Source organism: Octodon degus, unplaced genomic scaffold, assembly GCF_000260255.1.
Source record: "Octodon degus isolate 3935 unplaced genomic scaffold, OctDeg1.0 scaffold00055, whole genome shotgun sequence".
NCBI lineage: Eukaryota > Metazoa > Chordata > Mammalia > Rodentia > Octodontidae > Octodon > Octodon degus.
The window spans coordinates 6,331,052-6,355,516 of NW_004524631.1; the positions used below are offsets into that span (position 1 = coordinate 6,331,052).

A 24,465-nucleotide genomic window follows, 5' to 3' on the forward strand; every position below is an offset into this window, starting at 1 on the left:
TCTCTCTCTCTCACACACACACACACACTTGTTCTGTTTTCATTTACTTCTTTATGATCCATTCTTTCTTCTCCTCCCACCTTTTCTCCCCCAGGCCTTACCTCCTCTCTGCCTGGTTCCTGCTCCTTCCATCTTTTTAAAAGTTCCCACCTAATATTTAAGATGTGACTACTCGCAATAGTAATTCTCCCATTCCTCACAACTAATCAGTTAAATGTTAGGAGCTTTATGGGTGAAAAATCTAATATAAATATGTTGTCATATTTTTGTTCTAATTAAAATGATTAGTGTATCAACTAAAACCATCTGTTTTCATCCTTATTTTCTGTTATGTGGTTCTTAGGTTCAGAATTTAACATTACGCAGCCAGAAGTTGGGTGTATTATCTAGCTCACAGAATGGTCCACCAAAAAGCAGTAGTCAAACTCAGTCATTGACAATTTGTCATAACAAAACAACAGTGACCAGTTCTAAAGTCAGCCAACGAGATCCATCTCCAGAAAGTAATAAGAAAGGAGAGAGTCCAAGTCTGGAATCACGAAGCACAGCTGTCACCCGGACATCAAGTATTCACCAGTTAATAGCACCAGGTGGGATAAATAAAACTTGTTGAAAATAGTTGTATTACACATTTTCTTACCAGATAGAGCAAAACAAGGGTTGTCTTGTATTGGAACATGAATGACTTTTTTTTTTTTTATCAGTGACTTTTTAAAACCCTTTAAAATGTGAATTTCAGTGTAAGTTAAAGAAAGAACATCTCCCAGTGTGGTGTGAAAAAGGTTTTAAAAGGCCAATAGATAAAACAAATTATAACGATAAAATAGATTTTTTTTGTTAATTGACATTTGATTAACATGTTTATTATGTGTTTATCTCTTTATATTGATAAAACCTTTTAGCTTTAAAATATTTATCTGCAGTTTATGTAATACATTATAGTGGAACAGATTTAAAAGCTTGCTCAAAAAAACAAGTTTATACATTTATTTAAAATCATCAGTGGGAAGAATTTGTCACTTTCCAAAAATAAGGATATGCAAATAAGGAAATTATATTCCTTACTATTGCTTTTTTCCATTTCTAATTTTATCTGAGGGAGATGATCAGGGAATCAGGTATATTGTTTCTGTTTTCGTTAAGCTTTTAAGTCCATCTGTGCTTTTTATTCTTTTTGTAGATGACCTTGCCTTATGGTTTTTTTTTGAGACAGAGTCTCACTCTGCACTTTAGGCTGACCTTGAACTCACTTTGTAGCCTATCCTGGCCTCCAACTCATAGTGATCCTCCTTCCTCAGGACTATGGGCATGTACCACCACACCTGGCTTGCCTTTTGGTTCTTTTGTGTATTGAAAATGTTGCGGCCATTTTTACTCATCTCCTGGGTTTCTCTCACAGTTTGTCTAGATTAAGCTTTCTTTACTTCTAATAAAATAAGGTTCTGCTTTATTTTTCTGTGTTGCTGGGAATTGAACCCATGACCTTGCATATGGTAGGCATGCACTATACCCTTGAGGTACACTCTAAGTCCCTTCTTAAAAATTTTATTTTGAGACAGTTTTTGTGGTGTTGAACTTGGGATTTTTCTGTCTCAGCCTCCCAAATAGCTTGGTTTACAGGTGTGTGTCATCGTGTCCAGCATCTGCTTTCTTCTTAAATCATAAGTAACATTTGCTTATGTCATTGATTTTTTTTAAACTGTCTCTTGACATATTTAGTAACTATTGTAGCTTCTTTTGTCTTATACTAATTCTTTTCCTTTGCTTTACAAGCATACTGAAGTCTTGTCTTAGTTCCTTTTCTTGTTCCTAGGACAAAATACCTAACACTTACAGAGGTTTATGTAGTTCACAGTTTGTAGAGGTTGCAGTCCATAATTGGCTGTCTCCAAAGCAGGGTGGAGGGCAGACAGGCATTGCCGAGGAGACAGTTCATTGTGGGCAGAAGGTAGCAAAACAAGCAGAAGAGCACAGTTCTTTCTTCCCATTATACCTTATCCAGGCTGCTTAGGGGGCCAGTAGCACTCACACCCTTAATCCTAGTCCCCTTGAGCTTTGCATTGCACCATGACTCAGTTCCAGTATCTGAAAAAAAATTCTCATGTGTGACTGCATGAGGCTTGGGAGGGACATCTAGACACAAACTGTAACAGCTGTTCTCTATCCCTAATATATCTGCATATGTTTTTACACCAGTGTGATGTGTGTTTGTGAATGTGGATATATTGAGAGATGTCCTAGACTAGGTATCTCATATATATTTCATTAAAATCTTTTTTTTATCTTGACAGGTAAAGATCTTTTTTCTGTTCTTTGTCTTTGATAACTCTAATTTTAAAGATTTTCACATTACTGAAGTCTGCCTTTGTCCTGCCTAAATCTGTTTCTTTTCATGTTTTCTGTTAGTATTGCCAGCATCTCTGTTTCACTGCTTCTCAGTATCTTGGCATTGATTTTTCTAGTTAGAAATTTTTCCTCACTTTGAGCTTTTATAGCATTTTATGTTCTCATGTAGTTCTTTCTTTTTTAATTATTTTATACTCATTAATCTTAAGCTCTTTACTGGATAGGAAAGTCCTTGAGGGTAGCGGTGTGCAGTATATATTTGATTAAACAACAGTTTATTTTTCCACTTGAATAATGGAAACTGTAAGTACTTTCTCATTGGCATTAGATATATTACTTTGAACTACTGGACCTGATTCTTAGAGAAGTACTGTAGATTTTGATATACTATTATAAATTAGTAAACCCATTCACAGTGTATTTAGATAGGTTTGTTGGTTTTTATAATTTTTTTGGTACCAGGGATTGAATTTAGGACCTTGTGCTTGCCAGGCAGGCCCTCATGCTGCTAAGCTATATCTCTGGCCCTTTGTGTGTTTTTTTTTTTTTTTTTTTTTTTTTGAGACAGAATCTTACTATGTAGCCCAGGATGGCCTTGAATTTGTAGCAGTCCTCCTGCTTCAGCTTCCAAAGTGCTGGGATTACAGTTGTGTGCAGTTGGGCTTATTTTTGATGAACATCTGTGTCCCAGTATCCTCTCTGTGTATGGCTTGATGCCTGGCTTTTTGTGCTGCACTCTCCAGAGTGTTCCCAGCCTCAAGCCAGCATCTGACCAGTGTTGACAGTCAGGATGGAGGAGCAGTGACTCACTGTCATTGAAATGACTGTTCTGAATAGTATATAGCAGTTCTTGTAGTTTTTGATAGATTATAATGAAAAATAGATTAACTTCTTTCTGATGAAGATGTATCTACAGAGAAAGCTGGGAACTCTTTTCCAGTTTAGTTCAAGAAAGATTGTAGGGCTGGGGATCAAGTGCCTGCCTGACAAACTACTCAGTGGCACAAGTGCCACTTGACAAGTGCAAGGTACTGAGTTCAATCCCCAGCACCAAAAGGAAAGAAAGGGAGGAAGGAAAGAAAAGCAGGTAGACTGGGCATGGTGGTGCATGCCTGTAATCCCAGCCCGTGGGAGCCTACAAGTCTGATCTACATAGTGAGACCCTGTACTAAATACATTAAAGAAAAAAAAAAGCAGACAGAAAAAATATCACATTTTAAAAAAAAGAAGAAAAGGAGATCTACTTTTGAGTTTTTCAGTTCCCCCATACCAATACTTGGTTCCAAGTTAAAATTCATTCTTCCCTCCTTTTTCTTTTGGTACTGGGGATTGACCTCAGGACCTCGTGTTTGCAAGGCAGGTGTTTATGTCACTGAGCTACCTCCCCGCCCCCTCCTCCCTCTTTTGTTGGTAGTGTAATGATGTCCTCATTGTCTGCCTTCTTTGATGGGCAAGGCAGTATTTTGTATAACTGTGAAGGAGACAAATAATCTAAGCACTAGAGTTTCAAGTTTTTCCATTTAAATTCAGATCCTAACTGTGTCAGCCAAACTCAGGTTTTCCATGATGTTGTTCATTAGAAACAAAATCACATGAAACACTGAACTGCATAAACTTTTGCAAGTACAAGATTTATATTTAAGTCTTAAAACTGTAGTTATTCAAAGAAATTCCTAGCTTCTGCCAAAACAACATCTAAGTAGGGTGTGGTGGTGCGCACTTGAAATTCTAGCACTCAGGAGGCTGATGCAGGAGGATCATTGAGTTTGAGACCAGCCTGGGCTACAAAGTGCGTTCAAAGCCAGCCTGAACTGCAGAGCGAGACTCTGTTTCAAAAAAAAAAAAAAAACAGACAAACACAACATTTACATGTTACACTTCTTGGTTTCTCTCCATAGTGGGAAGTTAATTTGAAGCTAAGATACTTTGAGAGATTCTGGAATTGGTAACTTGTCTTCCTCCACTGAAGCTGTCTCAACAGGTCACCCATATTATTTAAAAAATTTTGCATTCTACATGGTTTTTATGCTGCGATAACTTGGTTTTATTTCTGTTTGTTGTAGGGTGGAGTTTCTACTTGTTAGTAATTTTATTTATTTACTTTTTTTTCAGTAATTCTATTTTTAATATACAAAATAAAGGTGAATTTAAACCAAGTGAATGGAAATCATGAACCACATTAGAGTGGAAAGTTTTTTATTTTTTAAATGTATTTGGTACAGGGTCTCACTGCGCAGCTTGGACTTGTAATGATCCTCCTGTTTTCAGTCTCCCCAGGGGCCAGGATTATAGGCATGCACCAACACGCCCTGTCTCAATGATTGGCTCAGCCTGTGGTGCGGGGGATCAAACCCTGGTCCCTGTGTTTGCCTAAGCAGGCGCTTAGTCCACTGAGCTAGTTCACCAGCCCTTACAGTGGAAAAGTTTTAAAGCTCTGTTTGTCTATCTATCTGTTTGTCTGTCTCTTACTGGGGATTGAATCCAGTACCTTTACACTTAGCTACCTCCCCAGCCTCATTCATTCATTCATTCATTCATTCATTCATTCATTCATGGGAACAAAGTTACCCAGACTAGGTGCCACCTATGATCCTTTTTCCTCAGCCTTCAAAATACTTAGATTGTAGGCATATTCCAACACACTCCACTTTCAGTGGTTTTTAAAGCTTTTATAGGGGCTGGGGAGATAGCTTGGCAGTCTGAGTGCCTGCCTGGCAAGCACAAGGACCCAGATTCAATCCCTGATAACTTATGCCATGCGAGACAGGAGGATCACCATGAATCCGAGCTGCATAGCGAAACCCTGTACCAAATCAATCAATCAGTCAATCTTTTTTTTTTTTAAAATAAAAGCTTTTATGAAGCTAATATAATTGGAAACAATAGGTTTTTTGCAGACAATAGTCGAGTATGTAGTAAGAAGGCTCAGTATTAGTATGCTGAAGCTGACAGCAAAATACCATACACTGGATAACCAGAAATCCTGATTAAGGTTTGGAAATCTTTATTTTCTGGTGAGGGCTCTATTCTTGGTTTGGGGATAGGCGCTGCCTCACTGTGTGTTAACATGACTTCTTTCAAGTGCACAGTGGAAGAGCTCTCTGAGTGCTCTTAATGATTTACAAATCTTGTCATGTCAAGGCTCCACCCTTAGGGCTTCTTGTAACTTTAATTCCTTACATGTGCTATCTCCAAATACAGCCACATTGGGCTTAAGACTTCAACATAGATGGTTTGACAGCTGGAGTACACACTCCATAGTTTCCTAGACTTAGAGTTACAGGATCTTTAAGATCTAGGACTGCTCCTTGGTATGCAGGTGATTTCAGGGAAGTAACTGTTCAGTTTGTTAATCTATAATATGTTAGATTAGTATAATACCATGTGCACTTCATAGATTTGTTGTTTACTATTGAAATAATGTTATGGTAGATAACAGTATTAAAATATTAAAAATGTGTGAAAGAAATAATGCCAGTGATTAATTCCCCAAATATAAGGTTACTCTGACAATAATAAAAATGTTTAAAAGCTGAGAAATTAAGCAGTATGACATTCTCTAGAGTATTGGGCTTTCCTTATACAGAGGTATTGTTTCAAATATTTGGATAATTATTCTATATATGTGGTTGTATGTGTTTATAGACTAATATAAAAGATATGTACTAAGTTTGACTTCTGATCCAAGAAAAATTTAGAAAAGGCTATACCATTGGCTATACCATTCATTGATTTATTGAATTATCTACTCTAGAATATTGATTTATTACAGCACAAAAATTATTAGTGGATATAATGTCTTGTATTTCAAAAATGCGCTAAATTTAAATTATAACTTAGGACTTTTTCTGTTATGATTGTGGACAATTTTATGTAAAAGGTTAATAATGCCCACCTACTCCACAGGCATTTTATAAATACAAATGAAAGATGAGAGAGCACTCTAAGCCCCTTTGAAGCTGTTCTGTGGAAACCAGTGTTAATTTTCCTTTTTTTTTTCCAGTGATGTAATACATAGTCTGTAATATACATTTTACTATGTCTGTTATTAATACTTGTTAATATAGTCTATAACATCAGTACTTTTTAGAGAAGGTTTTTTTTTTTTTTTTAGAACCTTTGTCAGTGTCGGGATTTTTTTCTTTTGGCTGGCTCAGGCTGCCTTTAGGGCAGGTCTGGTGTGGCATGTGGAGCTGGGTCCCCAGCTACTGAGTTTTAAAGCCCCAAGCAGGCGCTTTAAACAACTAAGCTAACTCAAGCCCCCTCACCAGTACTTTTTAAAGGGTTGTCTTGGTTTGAAGTGCTAATCTAATTACTATGTCAGAATTTGTTAGAGGAAGCATAAGACCTAATTTTCTTTCTCCTTTCTTTTCATTGTGCTGGGGCTTGAATTCAAGTCTTAGTGCATGTGAAGCATGTGCTCTGTTGTTGAGCTACACTTTCAAGTCTCCCTTCTTTTAATGATTAGTAGATAGCTATCAAACCTTCTGAACACTGTTTCTTGAGATATTAATCAATTGTTATTTCCTTAAAGGTCCCCCCAATTTTAAAAAGAACACAATATAAAAACATTTTTAAAAAGTTGTTGGAAATTTTTATAATGGTGTTGTCATAAATATGGTTGAACATAAAAGTAGATTATGTGGCACTAACATTAAGAAATCATTTCAGTTTATCTTCTAATGAACTCAGTTTTCATTCTTAGGTAGTTAGGGTTTTGTCAGCATCTCCCTCTTTCTGAACATGTGTGTGGGTTTGGAGAAGAGGCACAACTTGATTTTGATAATTTTTATTTGTCCCTGTTGTGAGAGGACCCTCTGTGGAGATTTGCTACTGTTATTTATAAATTATTATAGGACTTTTGTGGTGGGGAGAGGATTTAAGATCCTTTGTTTAAGGAGATTGGACTTTTCATTACTTCATTGCATGCAAAACTAGTACTCTCCTAGATTTAGAATAGCCTAGAGTTTCATTAATTAGTTACATTGATTATAGGTGCTGCCAGATGTAGATAGGATGAGATCTTTATTTTGTGTTTTAATAACATTTGTAGGATTTTGAAGTTCTTTCCCTCAAATATTTCTTTCTCAAAGATGAAATTCAAGTGGATAAACTCTGCTAAATATCAATGCACTGTTCTGGTAAAGTATAAAATTTATGACAAACCATGCATAGATTCAGATTTGTGCCAGACTATTTTAGGTAGTTTTCTTTTTGAACTCTCCAAAGTACAGCTTATTTTATCAAATGTTTATAGTTTTCCAGGGAAAAGCTGTTTGTCATAAAATTTCACTTTTCACTGTTAAAAGATTTATAACAATTCTAAAGATTATGACTTTCTGATGTGAAAACTTTCATTCTTTAGGTATATTTAAAAATTCTAATGATATTTTTGAAATCTATACTAATTGTCATTTTTTTCTCTCACAGCTTCATATTCTCCAATTCAGCCTCATTCTCTAATAAAACATCAACAGATTCCTCTTCATTCACCACCTCCCAAGGTTTCTCATCATCAGCTGATATTACAGCAGCAGCAACAGCAAATCCAGCCAATCACACTTCAAAATTCAACTCAAGATCCACCCCCATCCCAGCACTGTATACCACTGCAAAACCATGGCCTTCCTCCAGCTCCCAGCAGTGCTCAGTCACAGCATTGTTCACCAATTCAGAGCCATCCCCCTCCCTTAACAGTATCTCCTAATCAGTCACAGTCAGCACAGCAGTCTGTAGTGGTGTCTCCTCCACCACCTCATTCACCAAGTCAGTCTCCTACTATAATTATTCATCCACAAGCACTTATTCAGCCACACCCTCTTGTGTCATCAGCTCTGCAGCCAGGGCCAAATTTGCAGCAGTCCGCTGCTAATCCGGTACAATCTACAGCACAGCTAAATCTTCCATCCCATCTTCCACTTTCAGCTTCCCCTGTTGTACACATTGGCCCAGTTCAGCAGTCTGCCTTGGTGTCCCCAGGTCAGCAGATTATGTCTCCAACATCACACCAGCAGTATTCAACCCTACAGTCCTCTCCAATCCCAATTGCAACCCCTCCACACATGTCAACATCTCCTCCAGCTCAGATTCCATCACTGCCCTTACAGTCTATGCAGTCTTTACAAGTGCAGCCTGAAATTCTATCTCAGGGCCAGGTTTTGGTGCAGAATGCTTTGGTGTCCGAAGAGGAGCTTCCAGCTGCAGAAGCTTTGGTCCAGTTGCCATTTCAGACTCTTCCTCCTCCACAGACTGTTGCGGTAAACCTACAAGTACAACCACAAGCACCTGTTGATCCACCAGTGGTAAGCCCTTGGAAGCTCTTTGACTTTCTTGATGAATTGAAAGTAAAATTGTTTTCTCCCACACTATGTTATGTTGCTAAATATAAATGCCTATTAATTTAACAAGCTTGGAATTTCCATGTGTCAGTATTCTGGCAAATGTGCTGTATGGGGAAAAAATGCTGTTGTTTGTTGTAGTATGGTTGCATGCTTAATAATTTGTGATGGTTATTAAAAGTCCCTCGTTAATTTTATTACTATTTAAACAAATCCATCTGCTATCTTTACAGAGTTGATTTTTTTTCCCCAAGGGAATGCATTTGAACCAGTGTCATCTGCACAAAGTTTTTTCTCTTAAGGTGATTATCCTTCATAGATCCCTTCTGTTGGCTTGTATGTTCTTAAACGTATGATTTATCTAGCTAACCTTTTTGGTTGTATGCATTCTGAAGTCCTGGGCCTTAAGGGGCTTTTGTTTCAAGGTAGAGATGTATATATATGCTGCAATTTTTTTGGTGAAGTTGTTTTTAAACTTTATTTTTAAAAAACCCAAAACTTTGTTCTAGGAAAAAAAGAGTTAAATGCCCTCAAATTAACTGATTTTCAAATTCTACTATGGGAAAATATACATTTAAAATATTTCTCATTTTAAAAACTCAAAAATCTTGGTAGATTACTTTTCATACGGAGAATAAAAGAAATCCACTGGGAGGAATAAGTTTTGAATAATTGAAATTATAGGAAAATGATAATAAACCTCTAAAAGGGGTTACATGTTGCCTAGAAAGTTATCTTTTTTAAAAAAAGTTTAGGACTTCATAATTTATAAAATAATTTACAGTAAAAAAATAAGGTCTTTAAACTTTTAGTCAAAATAATAAAATTTATAATCTCTGATGGAATATTCCTAGAAGAAATTTGTATTACTTAAAATGAAATAACCATTAACTCAGGAAAAGAGTTTCAAAGTTGTTTCATTAATGGGAAACATTTGGATCTCAGGTTATAAATTTATAGGTGTTTTATTCTTGCCATGTGAGTGATCTTAAATAGGCATAAAGAAATTTAATTCTACTTCCTTTTCCCTTTTTAAAAATTAGAACTTGACCAAAAGAAATGTTAGAAATAATATGTTATTTAATTATGGTATCTAAATATTCTTTTAATGGATTTTTGAGGAGTTCACAGAGGGTATGTAAAAACTCACACTTAGGAAATATATACTGTACCTTCAAAGAATAAAATTTAATTGAAATTTATTTTTTCACCTAGTTCAGTGATTTGGTTTTTAACAAATAAAAATAAAACTTTTCTAATATTTCTTGTATTTTTCTAATGTTTTTGTTAGAGGGAACATTTGGATAGAAACTCCAAAAATTCAACATTTTAAAAACTAAATTAAGCTGGACATAGTGGTGCACGCTTGTAATCTCAGCACTTGGTAGGCCAGAGGCAGGAGCATCACCTCTTGTTTAAGGCCATCCTGGGCTACGTAATGAGTTTAAGAACCAGTTGGAACTCCATAGAGAGACCTTGTCTCAAAAAACCAAAAAGAAAAAAGAGAAAGTGAAATAAAGCTGAAAATATTTAAGTTCTATTTTATGCTTGTCCTTTTATAGATTACAAAAGTTTCTTATCTCATTTCTGGAGAACTTTTTTCCTGTGAAATTAATAACTTTCTCTGTTGTTACTGAGTTACTATGTTTGTTGTAGATGTTCATGCTACCTTTTCTTATCTTTTACATTTCTTTGAATAATGTAGTTCTGTTTATTAAATTGGTATATTTTTCTTTTCATTATCTTTGGCTAAATGTATTTTTCTGTCAAAACACATTTAGCAAATTATACTTTCTTGGTTGTTTCAAATATTTAAAGGTAGAGAGATAAATTTATTTCTTAAGAGATGTGAAATTTTGAAAGATAAGAGTGAATTATCAAAGTAAAATCAGTGTGTTTTTTTAAAGTTCTATTAACTTTTTTAAAATTGACATTGGGTATAAATAAGATGTTGAGGGTAGATAATTTAGAACTAATAAACAAATGTTCCTCAGTTTATTTAGGAAAGGGAGACAGATGGGAATAATGGACTTAATTGAGGTAAGTTTGGCAGTCTTTGTTATTTTTAGAATAGTGATGGTTATGAGCTAAACAGAAATTGTGATGTGCAGTTCCCTAATGATCTTGTGAGCAAAACCTCCACATGTTTGCTTGTTTCAGTGTTTTAGTTCTTGCATTTAGATTTATTTGTGCTGATTGTACCAGATGTTTGTGATAGATTTGTTTTTGCCTACTTTTTCTATTAACTTATTTTGTTTTCACATTGGAGATTTGGAAAAAATAACATGTTGGTTAGTCTTAACTGTAAAGAATGAGAAATATTTAACAGTATTCTTTGATAGATTACTGTATTTTTAAAATGTTTGTGTTTTGAGTCTTTCCATCCTTTAAAACAATTTCACTAAAAAAAAAATCTTTTATGCATAATCAAGCTTTGATTCCTTAACAGATAGGTAGCAGATGTTTGCATAACATGTGATAGCAGCAAAGATTAGAATGTCAGCATTTTAAGAAATAAGTTTTAAAAATCTACTAAAGGAAATGCTATGTAGGTAAAAATCAAACTAGTTTTAATAATAAGATCTTATTTATCTCATTACCCTGAATTAATTCCCTTACTGCTCAGGCAAATTAATCACTACACCAGCAGGTGCAAAAAAGGTACTAGAAATAAGAACTTTTTTGTTCACTTCCAGATTTTTTTGGATGATTTTCATTATATTGGGTGTTGTCATCTTTTTAAAGTTACTATTGTGAACAGATACTGGCAGCTATAACTGTTGCCTTGTATAGTGATGAATCACTGCTTCTGAGCTCCAGAGGTCAAGTAGAGTCTCTTTTGGCCAAATAGTTTTCCAGATATCTGATTGTTAATAGATAACTTTATGAAAATGCTATGTTCTTAGTAACTGATTCAGATCATAGCTTGGTATATCATATTTGATACAAAATTATCACTAGCACAATTTTTAGGTCTTGAAAAGGAAAAGGTTTTATTCTTAGTAAAGGCTTGGAAAGACTTTCTTTTTTTGACTTTTTTTGAGACAGGGTCTCACTATGTAGTTGAGGCTAGTGCTGGACTCACTGTATAGCCCAGGCTGGCCTCGAACTCACAGCAGTCCTTCTGCCTCAGCCTCCCAAGTGCTGGGATTACAGAAATGTGCCACAATGCCTGGCTCAATCCTTTATTTCTATTTTTAAAATTTTGTGGCAGTGGGATTGATCCTGGGTCCTTCACACTAAGCTTTATCCTCAGCCTTCTTTTAATTGAGACAGGGTCTCACTAAGTCATTAAGTTGTGTCAGCCAGGCTTGAACTTGGGATTCTCCTACTTCTGCCTTCCATAGTACTGGGATTATAGGCATGTGCCTCCACACCCAGCAAGACTTTTAAAAAAAATCTTTATTATTTGTTATTATGTCTACCTTTATAGATTATACTTCATAGTCTTTTATAACCCGTGGTAGTTGTTTGATTCACAAATCTGGATAACTTTCATATTTAATTTTATAACCTTCAAATCATCAAACTTTTTCAACAGATAAATATAACTATTAGATGTTGCTTAAAATTATGAATGTTGTTGAGGGTTTTTTCACTTCGTTAACATTTATTGGGCTATTAATCAGTTTTAAAAGTTCTTAAAAACCATAATCCTTGTAAATTTAAATAAAAGCTTGAAGAAGGAAAGTGGACTGTCTTGTGCCTTTGTTTTCAGTAATCTGTCATTTTTCATAAATAATGGGTAAATGATGACCAGTTAAAGTACCTTTAACAAGCTCAAGAAATACACTCTGAAAACAGAACCTTAAGTTTACTAAAACATTGGTAAGTCAGGAATTTCTAGTTAAACAGCTCCTTCTCAGAGTACTTTTGAGTCTATATTCTTTTTAAGCATAATCTTTATAATTGGATGACAAGGTAGTTGACTTAAAATCTTTCTCCGTAAACATGGAACAGTATTAAAGAAATAAAAAATATATGCATATGGATTAGGGTATGTGTGTGTGGTATTCATAGTTATTTTTTGTAAAGGATTCATTAGATTCTTTAGTAGAATAGAAAAGAAAATTGTACATCTTTTTTGTAGATACTTGTCATAATTTAATTTTTAGTATAAATAATAATGATGATGATAATGATAACAGCCTGGGATATTGTTCTCCCGGCATTGTATTTCCTAATAGTATTACATGGTAATTTGGAGATTTACTTGTGTGCCTATGAAAATTACTATCATTTATTTTGACTTATGACAAGTAGAAATTTGCAGAAACTGTAGTATAATTCTTGAAATACTTATATAAAATTAGAGCCTTTTTTAATTTTCAAAATTAAAAATATTTTCACACCTGATCATTTTGTAAACTTTAGTGACTTTTGGCCTAGATAACTGATCTGAAGTTTGCTTTCAGTGACATAGGCATAATGAAAAACTTCATTTCATGGATTTTAAAGTTTTCTTTTCTACTTGTCAGAATATTTTACCTTGTTTTAAAATTTAATATACTTAGAATTTAACTCTAAAAAATTTAAAGTACCTTATTAGATACAGTTTTGTAAACATTTTAAGGCAGTGTGGTTTGTCATTGCAGGTTTATCAAGTAGAAGATGTGTGTGAAGAGGAAATGCCAGAGGAATCTGATGAGTGTGTCCGGATGGACAGAACCCCACCACCTCCCACTTTGTCTCCAGCAGCTATAACTGTGGGGAGAGGAGAGGATCTGACTTCTGAACATCCTTTGTTAGGTGAGAAAATCCCAAAATTTAGGGGAATTTTTCTATTAGACTTCAGTAATGGGAAATATGTTTTATTAGATATGGTATTAAGTTAATTTGTTACTATAGTAAATTATAGCAAAATGTAGGTTAAAACTCAGCGCTTTTTATTTTTATGGATAACAGTTTATTAAAGAGTAAGAATTACTTGCCTTTATGAAAAATTCTTTAAAGTAGCAAAGCTTAATAGTTAATGAATTATTCAGTATCTATCACTCAAATGAAAAACATACTATATCAAGACTTCTAATTTTTTTTTTCCTGTTCTGGTGATTGAACTCGGCACCTTGCACTTGCCAGACAGGCACTTATGTCTATGAGCTATCCCTGGCCCTCACTTCTAATTTTTAGTGGCTTGTATAGATACGTTTTATATGCTTATTTACATTTACCTGTTGAACTATTCCTAGCTTAAAAAGCAGAATAAATCAAGATTCTATAAGAAGATTTAAATTATATTTTCTAAAAATCACAAGTCGTATTTGATATTTCTCACAATTTCTTGTGGTCCAGAAAAATTGCTGTCAAAAGTTTAATAGTGTGCTGGGTGTGGTAATATGCGCCTGTTAATCTTAGCATTTGGGAGGCTGAGGCAGGAGGATCACTGCAAGTTTGAAGCCAGTCTGGACCACAAGCCCAACCTGAATTGCACAGTAAAACCTTGTCCCAAAAAAGAAGAAAAAATTTAAGTAGTCATAGTACTTAAAGCTGGGTGTGGTAGAGCATGCCTTTAGTTCAGCACATAATAGGGTGAGGAAGGAGAGTCACTGTGAGTTGAAGGCCAGCCTACAGTACATAGTGATTTGTAAGCCCAGCCTGAAATACATAGCAAGACTTTCTCTCAAAAAGAAAAAAGAAAAAAAAATCACCCAAAAACACAGCAACAAAAAAAACTCAAAACAATTATTGTACTTAAATTGGAGCCTAATTCTTGCAAAAGACATGGATTAAAACATGCCTTGTACTTAAACATTCCAAGTTCATATTCCCTAATTCAATGCTTCTTATGAATTTTAAGTAGATCCCGTCTGTATTCCCTACACGTTACTATGAACCCTGGGTATTTTATTAAAACACTAGTTTAACTGACAGTCCTATGTCCACATGAATTTTAGGATATACCTTCAAACCATGGTGTGGTGTGCAACCTTAGATTTCTTTGTTGGTACCAGGAATCAAACTCAGGACCTTACGCTTGCCAGGCAGGTGCTGTGCCACTGAGCTGTATCCCCTGGCCCACAACCTTAGTTTTCTAAAAAAAGAACATATCTGTAAGTTTCTAAACGATATTATAGTTTTATTTTGTTTTCAGTTTTCCATTATATTTTTCTTATTAACAGTTCCACTTCAAAATTTTATATTTTTTTATACTTTATCCCAGAGAAGATTTGATACATGAGTTTTGTGGGGTTTGTCTGTCTCATAATACATATGAATAATTTTGTATTTGTTCCTAAACTTAGCAAATTAGTATGTTTTCCTTTTTTCCCCCCTTTTTGAAGTGTTTGTAGATTATATGACCTTTCCAACATAGTTTATACTGTTATATTTGCTGTTACTACATGATACATTAATCACTTTGGTGTTATTAATAGTGAACTGTTAGTGTTTCCATTTTTTTCATATATGTATTTTTTCATATAAGTATATATATATATAATATATGATTTTTTCCTTGGGATCTTTTCTTCATGTACTAGGCAAGTGCTCAAGTGCTGCATCACTGAGCTACACCCCCACTCTGCATTTCCATATCTGAGAATATGTGCGGATGATTGGTGTTTTTTTTTTTTTTTTGCGGAACTGGGGCAGATGATTGTTATGCCATCTTATTTTAAATTTTTTGTGGTGCTGAAGCTTAAACCTGTGGTCTCATTTATGATCAACAAGTGATCTGCCATTGAACTCAGCCCCCTACTGTGCTATTTTATTCCATTGAGCCATCTCCCCAGCCCTTAGACATTACTTTTTTTTTTTTTTTTTCAGAACTGGGGATTGATCTCAGGCTCTGGCGCTTGCCAGGGAAGTGTTTATTCCACTGAGCCATCTCCCCAGCCCTGTGCTATTTTATTAGCTGAGTTTTCTCTTTACAGATTCCTCTACATTTTTTTCTGCTTAAATCTTTTGAGCATAATTGGTATGTGCCGTCAACCCTTTTTTCAGTGATAGTAGTGAGAAGGTAACAGAATTTAAGAGCATGATCTCTAGAACTGGTCTTCATGGCTCTTAGTCCCATTTCTACTGCTTATTTTCTGTGTGCCATTAAGGCAAGAATTTAATCTCTTCATCTTGGATTTCCTCATCTGTAAGATGGTGATGATAACATCTGTCCATAGGCTAGTTGTAAAGAATAAATAAATTACTACATGTGAGGCATTGAACATGGTACCTGGTATAAGAGAGCTCAGTGTCATTATTATATTTGCACATATGCCCTTTTGTTTTCCTTAGCCATCTGTACTTGCTGATGTTCCTAGATCTCTTTAGTTTGGTACAGAGAATAAAAGGTTGGTGCTACCAAACAGGCAGGTAACATCTCCATTGCAGGCTGTCAGATCTATCTTATTGTGGGCCTCAGAATTTGGAGGAGAAGAGTCAGTGGTTCTGCCCAACATGTTGTACTTGAATGGTACTGAAGTATTTTCCCGGATTAACACATACAGTGTCACAGAAGACAACTGGAAGAACAAAAAACCAAAAAACTACAAAGAAAATTTGTGTGAGATGTTGGAGGCGACTTACTGCTTAAAGTTAAGGGTGTCACTCACTTAAAGTTTTCTATGAATGTATGGGTTGTTGTTTTTTTAAAGATATTTGCCTGCCTCCTCATGCCTTTTGATTTTGTCTGTCTGTCTGTCTGTCTGTCTGTCTGTCTGTCTGTCTTTCTTTCTTTCTTTCTTTCTTTCTTTCTTTCTTTCTTTCTTTCTTTCTTTTGCAAAACCGGGGATTGAACTCAGGCCCTTGCACTTGCCAGGGGAGCACTTATTCCACTGAGCCATCTCCTCGGCTCTCATGACTTTTGAAATACAGAAACAGGAACATGGGGAATGTATTGGTGTAACCCAAAAAACAAAAAGTTGTTTTTTTTTTTTTTTTTTTTGGACCTGGGGATTGAACTCAGGCCCTTGCGCTTGCTAGGGAAGCGTTTATTCTACTGAGCCATCTCCCCGGCCCCTCCAAAAACCAAAAAGTAACCCAACTAAGCATTCTTACAGTTATTTTTAAGTTGGTATTCTAAAACATTTTTGTGTCTTATGAAGGAGAGTTTTTAAAATAATGTTTTGTCTGTCTTGTCTTTCCTTCTGGTACTGGGAATTGAAACTTAAGACCTTGCATTTGCCAGGCCTGCACTTGTGCTGCTGGGCTATGTCCCCAGCCTTAAAATAATGTTTGAATAACTTTGAGCAAGCTATCCTCTTCTGTTAAGTAGAGATGATAGTGATTTTTACGTTGTTCGGTTATTGTGTAGATTAAGTGAGATAACGAAGTTCTTAGGCCAGTTTTTTAAAACACCAGATATTAAGTATTGTACAGGCAAAATACTAATGATCAAAAAAATAACTTTTTTTTTTTTTTTTTTCCAGAGCAAGTAGAATTACCTGCTGTGGCATCAGTCAGTGCTTCAGTAATTAAATCTCCATCAGATCCTTCACATGTTTCTATTCCTCCACCTCCACTTTTACTTCCAGCTGCTACCACAAGGACTAATAGCGCATCTATGCCTGGTAGCATTCCCAGTGTTGAGAACAAGCCTCCACAGGCTATTGTCAAACCGCAGATCTTGACCCATGTTATTGAAGGGTTTGTAATTCAGGAGGGATTGGAGCCATTTCCTGTAAGTAGTATTTATGGTTTTTAAGAATTATCATTCACAGCTTTATTTTAATTTTATTTTTATTTTTTTAACTAATAGACAATATTAATTTTATTTGCATTTATTTTATTTTTAATTTATTCCTGTGCCATAAGTTTTTGTTTCTTCAGTTTCTTCTGGGATATCTTTTTCTTCTGTGCAACTTCCTCCTATGGTTTAGGAAAAATTTGTTCCTTTTCAGTGAGGAGCATCTCAATATGGCAGGGGGAGGTCATGTATGGGTTAGTCTGGCCATGAGCTCTATCAGTACAGCGGCCCATCTTGGGTCCTTTGTTTACCTAGGTATGTTTAATAACCAGAGAATCTACATCTAAACCCTTAAGCTCAGCATTATTCTCTGCATTTTTAAGCATGTATAGCAAAAATTCAGAACTCTTTTTGGGCCACTGACCCTGTGTCCAGCCCCACTGTTGGCCTAGACACACCCAGCAAACCAACTCCACCATTGTAATGACAGAATGGCACACTGTGCTTGGTGGCCTTTCAGATATGCATACTCTTGATAGACTGGACAGTTTTACACGTGTTCTTAAAAGTGAACGTGAAGATTTGAGCCTCTTGCTTTGCATAATTTTGTGGGGTTTTCTGGGTTGAGAGAGTGGCAAACCATTTTCACAGGTCACCTCAGGCAGCTCACAGGAAGAGCCACAGCTTTATTTTTTAAAATTTGTATTATTCTCTAAGAAAAAGCTTATAATGTTTATCTGGAATGTAACTCTGTGCTCTATATAATTCAGATATATTTCTAGGGTCTTGTGTTATCTAGTTAGACATACAAGTAAGGAAAAATGAACAAAAATTCAGTATGGGGGCATTGATTTTGTATTTATGGAGAAAGTCAGGAAGTGGAAAGCTTACTTCAATGAAATAGATTTTTTTTTAAGGTATTAATGTGACATTTGAAATGTCTTTTAAAATGGTGTTTCTTATATGTAATATTTTGTGAACTTTTGCTGAGTCCTCTAATATATCTGTAGGTTATCCAATTAATAGGTTATGATTATAAAATAAATTTTCCCAAAACTTCATCCTTCAACCAGATTTTTTTTCTTTAACCAGATTTTTTTCCCCATAATTTTATTGAGAAATAAATAGCAATGAGACAGTTTCAAATCAAATTGGTAGGACAATTCCAACAATTAACATATTGCACACTGTCTTCCTAGTGGTTTTAACCAGATTTTTAAAATGCTTTAATATGTTCACCTCAAATGAAAGTTCTTTCACCACATGCCTTCACTACTTAGTCATTGAGGTAGATAATTTATATGGTAATACCTAGAGACAAACATTTTTCCTTAGAAAAAAAAAAAGAGTAGACATTAAAAAACGTATTTCTCCTGAAGATTGTGCATTTTGATAGCTGGTGTGTGTGTGTGTGTGTGTATGTGCGCGCGTGCTGAACTTGACTTTTGTATAAATCTGATATAGTGGATGTAGGAAAAATCTTTTTTTATTTCTCAGATAAAATAGTACATATAATAAATGTGTTTGGATTCTGGCTGTGCTGTGTATAGTGACCAACTTTTTTCCAATCATTCAGCCTTTACAATCTTCATTTTATTTATCTGGCAGTTAGAGATGGCACTTTGTTCTTAGAGTTGTTGTGAGAATTAAATGTGCATATTATTATATATAGTATCTGCACTCAGTGGTCATTGATTTTATTACCTGTTATCACTGTAACAATTATAATTATTTTTCAGATTACAAAGGTATTATATACTCTAAATGAAAATTTGAGAAATTCATAGAATTTCCAGTAGTATATGTGTATATCCACATAATCCAGGTTAATATATATTTTTTTCTTTTTTAATCCCTAGCATCATCAAAAGATCCTAAAAGAATGTCTTTGAATATTTATATATTGTTCACATTTTAAATAACTTTCTTAGAAGTTCCTACAACTAGTTGTATCATATTACATATATATCCATAAGATGTAATATATTGTCAGATTATTTTTGGAAAGATTATTTAAGTTTATTCATCCACTGGAAGTGTAGGCCCTTAGCAATACTGAATGTTAAGATTTTTTTTTACCCTAGGAATACCTTCTATAAATTTTATAATACTTTACTGGAATAAAAGCAAATCAAAACTTTATTTTAATTTTGTTTGGCTTAAAATTTTGATTTTGCTTTAAAGTTAAATGAGATTTTAATAAGCTGTAATTCTCCACGTATGGAAGATATTGAAGACTTAGCCAGCATTTTTGAGGAATGAAAAGTTCTAATCTTCTTTTTCATTTAGCTGAGAGGTTGCCTAGAAAATCAGTGAATATTTTGGTTTGAGTTATTTTTTTTTCTGAAAATACATCTAAAATAAATACAACAACCAAGTATATTAAACATAGTAAGTATTTTGTTGATAATCATATTAACAGTGTTTGCAGATTTTCTATTTGTATTCATAGTGGAATAGTTTGCTAAAGTAGAAGTTAGGAGACTTGAGCTGTAGTGTTGATTCTGCTTTTATAAAGAAATAACCTAAACAATTTGATCATGAGTTTCCATGTCTATAAAATATGTACAGTATTGGCTTGGGCTGTAGCTCAGTTTTAGAGTGACCTAACATATGTGAGGGCCTGGGTTCAATCCCTAGCACTAAAGAAAGAAAGAAAAAAAATTACTTGTCTTTTTTTTATTATACTTCTATAAGGAAATATGAAAGTCTTTGAGGGAGAAAGATTACTGTCACATAAAATTTTAGAGAATTGCTTAACTGAATAGTATTTTGTAAAGTTAAAAAAGTAAATAAAAAGAACTAGGAAAAAAAGAAAAAGAAAAAAGAACTAGGGGTATATTTCAGTGGTAGACTTCTTGTCTTCAAACACAAGACCCTTGATTTAATCCTCAGAACAACAAAAATTGAAAATCCAAAAATAAAATCCCAATTCCTGAAGATTCTGATGATTATAGTCTTTGTTTTTCATTGTTACACTATACTACTGAAACAGTCATAGGGATAATCTGATAGCTCATATTAATTCTAAGCATACATTTTTAACTATTAGCTAAACAAGGACGCTGGGTTCCATTTGACAGAAATTTTGAAGCATCCACTTTGTTCATGACTAGAGATAAAAGTGTTTATGTCCAGACTGCTTAGCTTTTACTTGAGTTAGTACTTACTGTATTTTATCAATGAACAAGTAAGTTATCATAGATAACATTCAAGAGGGATTTTAGTAAAATTATTTGTGGATGCCTGAGATTATTTCACATCATTCCATCCTGTCTTCCTTTTAAAGGTGAGTCGTTCATCTTTGCTGATAGAACAGCCTGTTAAAAAAAGGCCTCTTTTGGATAATCAGGTGATAAATTCTGTGTGTGTTCAACCAGAGATACAAAACAATACAAAGCATCCAGATAATTCATCTGATACAGAGATGGAAGACATGATTGCTGAAGGTTTGTGGATTTTTACTTTTATTACTTGAAACAGAATTTGGATTTTTGTTCACAGATTTTTACTTAGAAGGATTCATTTTTATTTTGTATAGTGCATTATTTGACCAAAACAATAGGAAAAGCTGACCAGACGTCTATGGATTTCTTGATGTTGTCCAGGCTGGCTTTGAACTTGTGGTTCTATTGCTTTAGCCTCTTGAGTAGCTGATATAATAGACATGCTGTACTGTGGTTACCAGATTCTAAATCGCCAGATAACTAAAGTAGCAAGATATATGCCTATTGATACAATATTAATTTGACTTTTGAACATAGAAAAAATTCTATCATTTAGAGAAAAATAAATACATAATTTTTTCATCAGAATGAGTCCTTCCTGCCCTTCCTCTCTCCCTTACTCTTTACATCCTCCCTTGCTTCCTTTCATATTTCGTTTATTTATTTATTTTGGGGGTTTTTTTTGAGACAGAGTTTCAAAATCTGTAGTCTCCAGGCTGGCCTTGAACTCACTATATATCCCAGGCTGGCCTCAAATTTGTGGCAATCCTTCTGCCTCCGTCTCCTGAGTACTGGGATTACAGGCATGCACCACCATGCCCAGCTTCTCTTTCTTTTTAAAAAAAAAAACCAATGTAAATAGTGAATTTTATTGGGTAAGCTTAAAAATTCAGAGCTTCTGGGTCATTTGGATTTATTTATTTATTTATTTATTTATTTATTTATTTATTTTTGCGGTACCGGGGATTGAACTGAGGACCTTGCATTGCCAGGCAAGCGCTTATTCTACTAAGCTATCTCCCTGGCCCTGTCGTTTGGTTTTAAATCTCTGTATTCTGATGCATGATACAATGTGAGTGCTATATTAGGAATGTACTCTCTAATCATAGAGGTGTTTGTATTTATGCAAAAGGAAAAATACCACTAAATCTCCTAATGTTGAAGAATTCTTTTTAACTTAATTTATGCTAATAGTGACTTCCATAGAAATAAAAATAATTTTTACAATGACTGAAGGAAAACAAACACAAGTAAAAATGATGTATTTTATACCTGAAGTTTTGTTTAGAACCAAAAAATGAAAAACATCAGCAAATGTCATACTACTTTTTGATTGAGGTTTTGAATGTTGGACAAAAAAAATCCAACTAGCTATATCCTGTAGGAACATCTTTGTGAGACTGTTGCTGATAGATTTTGATCATAGTCCTGCAATTGATATAGTTTGTAGTTTAGTGAAGGCTCTATATACAGTAGTGAATTAACACCTATAAGTAATTATCCTTAGTATATTTCATTTAAATTTATTTCCTCTGTAAATATTTGTTGAGTCTGTACTAGTACAGTATGTGCCAGTACATTGCTGAATTAGGCAAAATAACATTCTGGTAAAAGTTAATGTTCTCAGTTTTCCTGACTCTAAAAGAAGAAGGCACTTCTGTCATTATTAGTACTTTATGAACTATTACAATGTGTTTGTCACTGTGTTACTTTATTGATTTTTACTGTTAACATATATTGGTTCAAAGTTTTTTATTTTTATTTTTAAATTATTTATTTATTTATTTGTGTGTGGCCAGCTCAGCCCACCAGGGGGCGGGGCTGGCTGGCATGTGGTGCTGGGGGATTGAACCGCGGTCCCTGTGCTTTGCTAAGCTTGTTCTAAGTAGGTGCTTTAGACCACTGAGCCATCTCACCAGCCCCAAAGTTTTATAATTTAAAAGATTGTCACACCTGAAAAATTTTAAACATACATATAAACAGAGGGAATTGTGTGCTAATGCTCTATCCAGAGTCATTATGACCCAATTTACACATTATTTTGCCACATTAGCGTCATGCATCTTTTTGTTTCCTTCCGTCTTCCATTTTGTCCCTTTCTTTTTTCCCTTAGTACATTTTGTCTTTCCTTTCATTCTTTTTACCTTCCCTCCTTCTTCTTTCCCCTTTGCTTCTGTTAATTTTTTTTAAGCCCTCTTTGTTTTTATTTTTGTTGTTGTTGTTTCTTTTTTTGAGATAGGGTCTCACTAGGTAGTTCAAACTGGCCTTTAACTCATCATGTAGTCTAGGCCAGCTTTGAATTCACCTCAGTCTTGCCTTGCAGAGTTGGGATTATTGTTTCTGTTTTAAAAAAAAATCATACTTGTTTATTTTGTGGCATGTACATCAATGTGCATCTCTAAAAAAACATGCATTTTCTTACATCATTTTTCATTTGAGATGAAAAAGTATAGATAAATGTGCATACATTTTTTTTTGCTTGTATCTACAGTGATTGTATAAATGAAAGCTCTAGATTAAAAAGTGCTTATAATGTGCCCCCGTGTACATACATGAGAGAAACATGAAAATGAGCTTAGGAAACTTCACAACATATCTCATAATACTCATAGTTCATAGTAATGTCATGAACATGCAGCATCTGAGGGGCATATAGCGAAGTAAAATATGCCCTTTTGCCTCCAGGAACTTTTTTTTTGGGTGTGTGTGTGTTACAGGGGATTGAACTCAGGACCCTGCACTTGCCAGGCAAGTGCTTATTCTACTGAGCTATCTTCCTGGCCTGGGGAACTTTTAATTTAGTTTTGTAGGAGGTAGTAACTGAGATGAACAAATGATAAGTTTTCAATGAAGAATTTAGAACTGGCTAAGATTATTTCCAGTTTGGTTAGTTTCTTATAGGATTAGATTTGACCTGTTTGTTGGATTTTTTTTTTTAAAGCATTGATGTATTCCAGGCATGGTGGTGCACACCTGTAACCCCAGCACTCTGAAGGCTGAGGCAGAAGGATTGCTAAAAGTTTGAGGCCATCTTGGGGGTTACATAGTTCAAGGCCAGCCAGAACTACATAGTGAGACCCTGTCTCAAAAAACAACAAAAAAGGACAACAACAACAAAAAACCCACGCAGGAAAGAAAAGCATAGATTTAAGATAAACAGAAAAAACAGTTCAGGTTAGCATACCACAAATAAATGCACAAAAGCTGTAAAGTGCTAGAAATTTGAGGAAGGGGCAGTGAAGAATGAAGTTAGAATAGCCTGAGACTGGCAGAGTCAGGTTCTCAAATACCTCAGGTAATAAAACAGGTGTTATCTTGACTCAAGTGTGTTTTTGTAAACTTTGCTGGTCAACTGTAGGATATATTTAGAGTTTTGTGTGTAATTGATAGCAGTGGTCATGGTGGGAAGAGGAAGAAAGGGATTGGAGGAGAGGCAAAGCAAAGGGTAGTTCAACAGGACAGGATGCCTGAGTAAGAAATGCAAGATTTCTAAATGATTATTGCACTTCATAGTAGAGAAGTATTTATATAATACACAGAAATTTTTAAAATTTCATTTTTTAATTTCCCAGGGTAATTTTATAAGTCTTGTTTTTTTTTATTTATTTATTTATTTCGTGTGTGTGGTCAGCTCAGCCCACTAGGGGGCGGGGCTGGCTGGCATGTGGTGCTGGGGGATTGAACCGCGGTCCCTGTGCTTTGTTTAGCTTAGTTTGTTCTAAGTAGGTGCCTTAGACCACTGAGCCATCTCACCAGCCCTAAGTCTTGTTTTTGTTACTGTTTATCCTACTCTTTTATCAGGGATGTTCCAGAGTGAAATGGTGAGGTCACTTACTTAGTAGTGGGTTTGGTTTTAGTAGTGTATACAATTTCCATATAAAATAAATTTATTATAAGAATTATTCTCTTTTTAAAGGATAAACTATGGTTGTAT

General features: G+C 34.7%; 1 protein-coding gene across 9 annotated transcripts in view; it reads left to right on the top strand.

Annotated features, from left to right (window-relative positions):
- Phc3 (polyhomeotic homolog 3) overlaps window positions 1-24,465 on the top strand; it is a 76,657-nt gene that overhangs the window by 34,931 nt on the left and 17,261 nt on the right. For 7 of the 9 annotated variants that reach the window (XM_023717772.1, XM_023717773.1, XM_023717777.1 and 4 more), the window contains 6 exons: window positions 344-590; window positions 7,777-8,648; window positions 8,939-8,986; window positions 13,280-13,433; window positions 17,048-17,298; window positions 20,594-20,753. In XM_023717772.1, coding sequence (XP_023573540.1) covers window positions 344-590; window positions 7,777-8,648; window positions 8,939-8,986; window positions 13,280-13,433; window positions 17,048-17,298; window positions 20,594-20,753 — 1,732 coding nt within the window. The remainder of the gene's footprint in view (window positions 1-343; window positions 591-7,776; window positions 8,649-8,938; window positions 8,987-13,279; window positions 13,434-17,047; window positions 17,299-20,593; window positions 20,754-24,465) is intronic. The other 2 variants (XM_004633464.2, XM_023717779.1) reach the window with 1 other exon arrangement.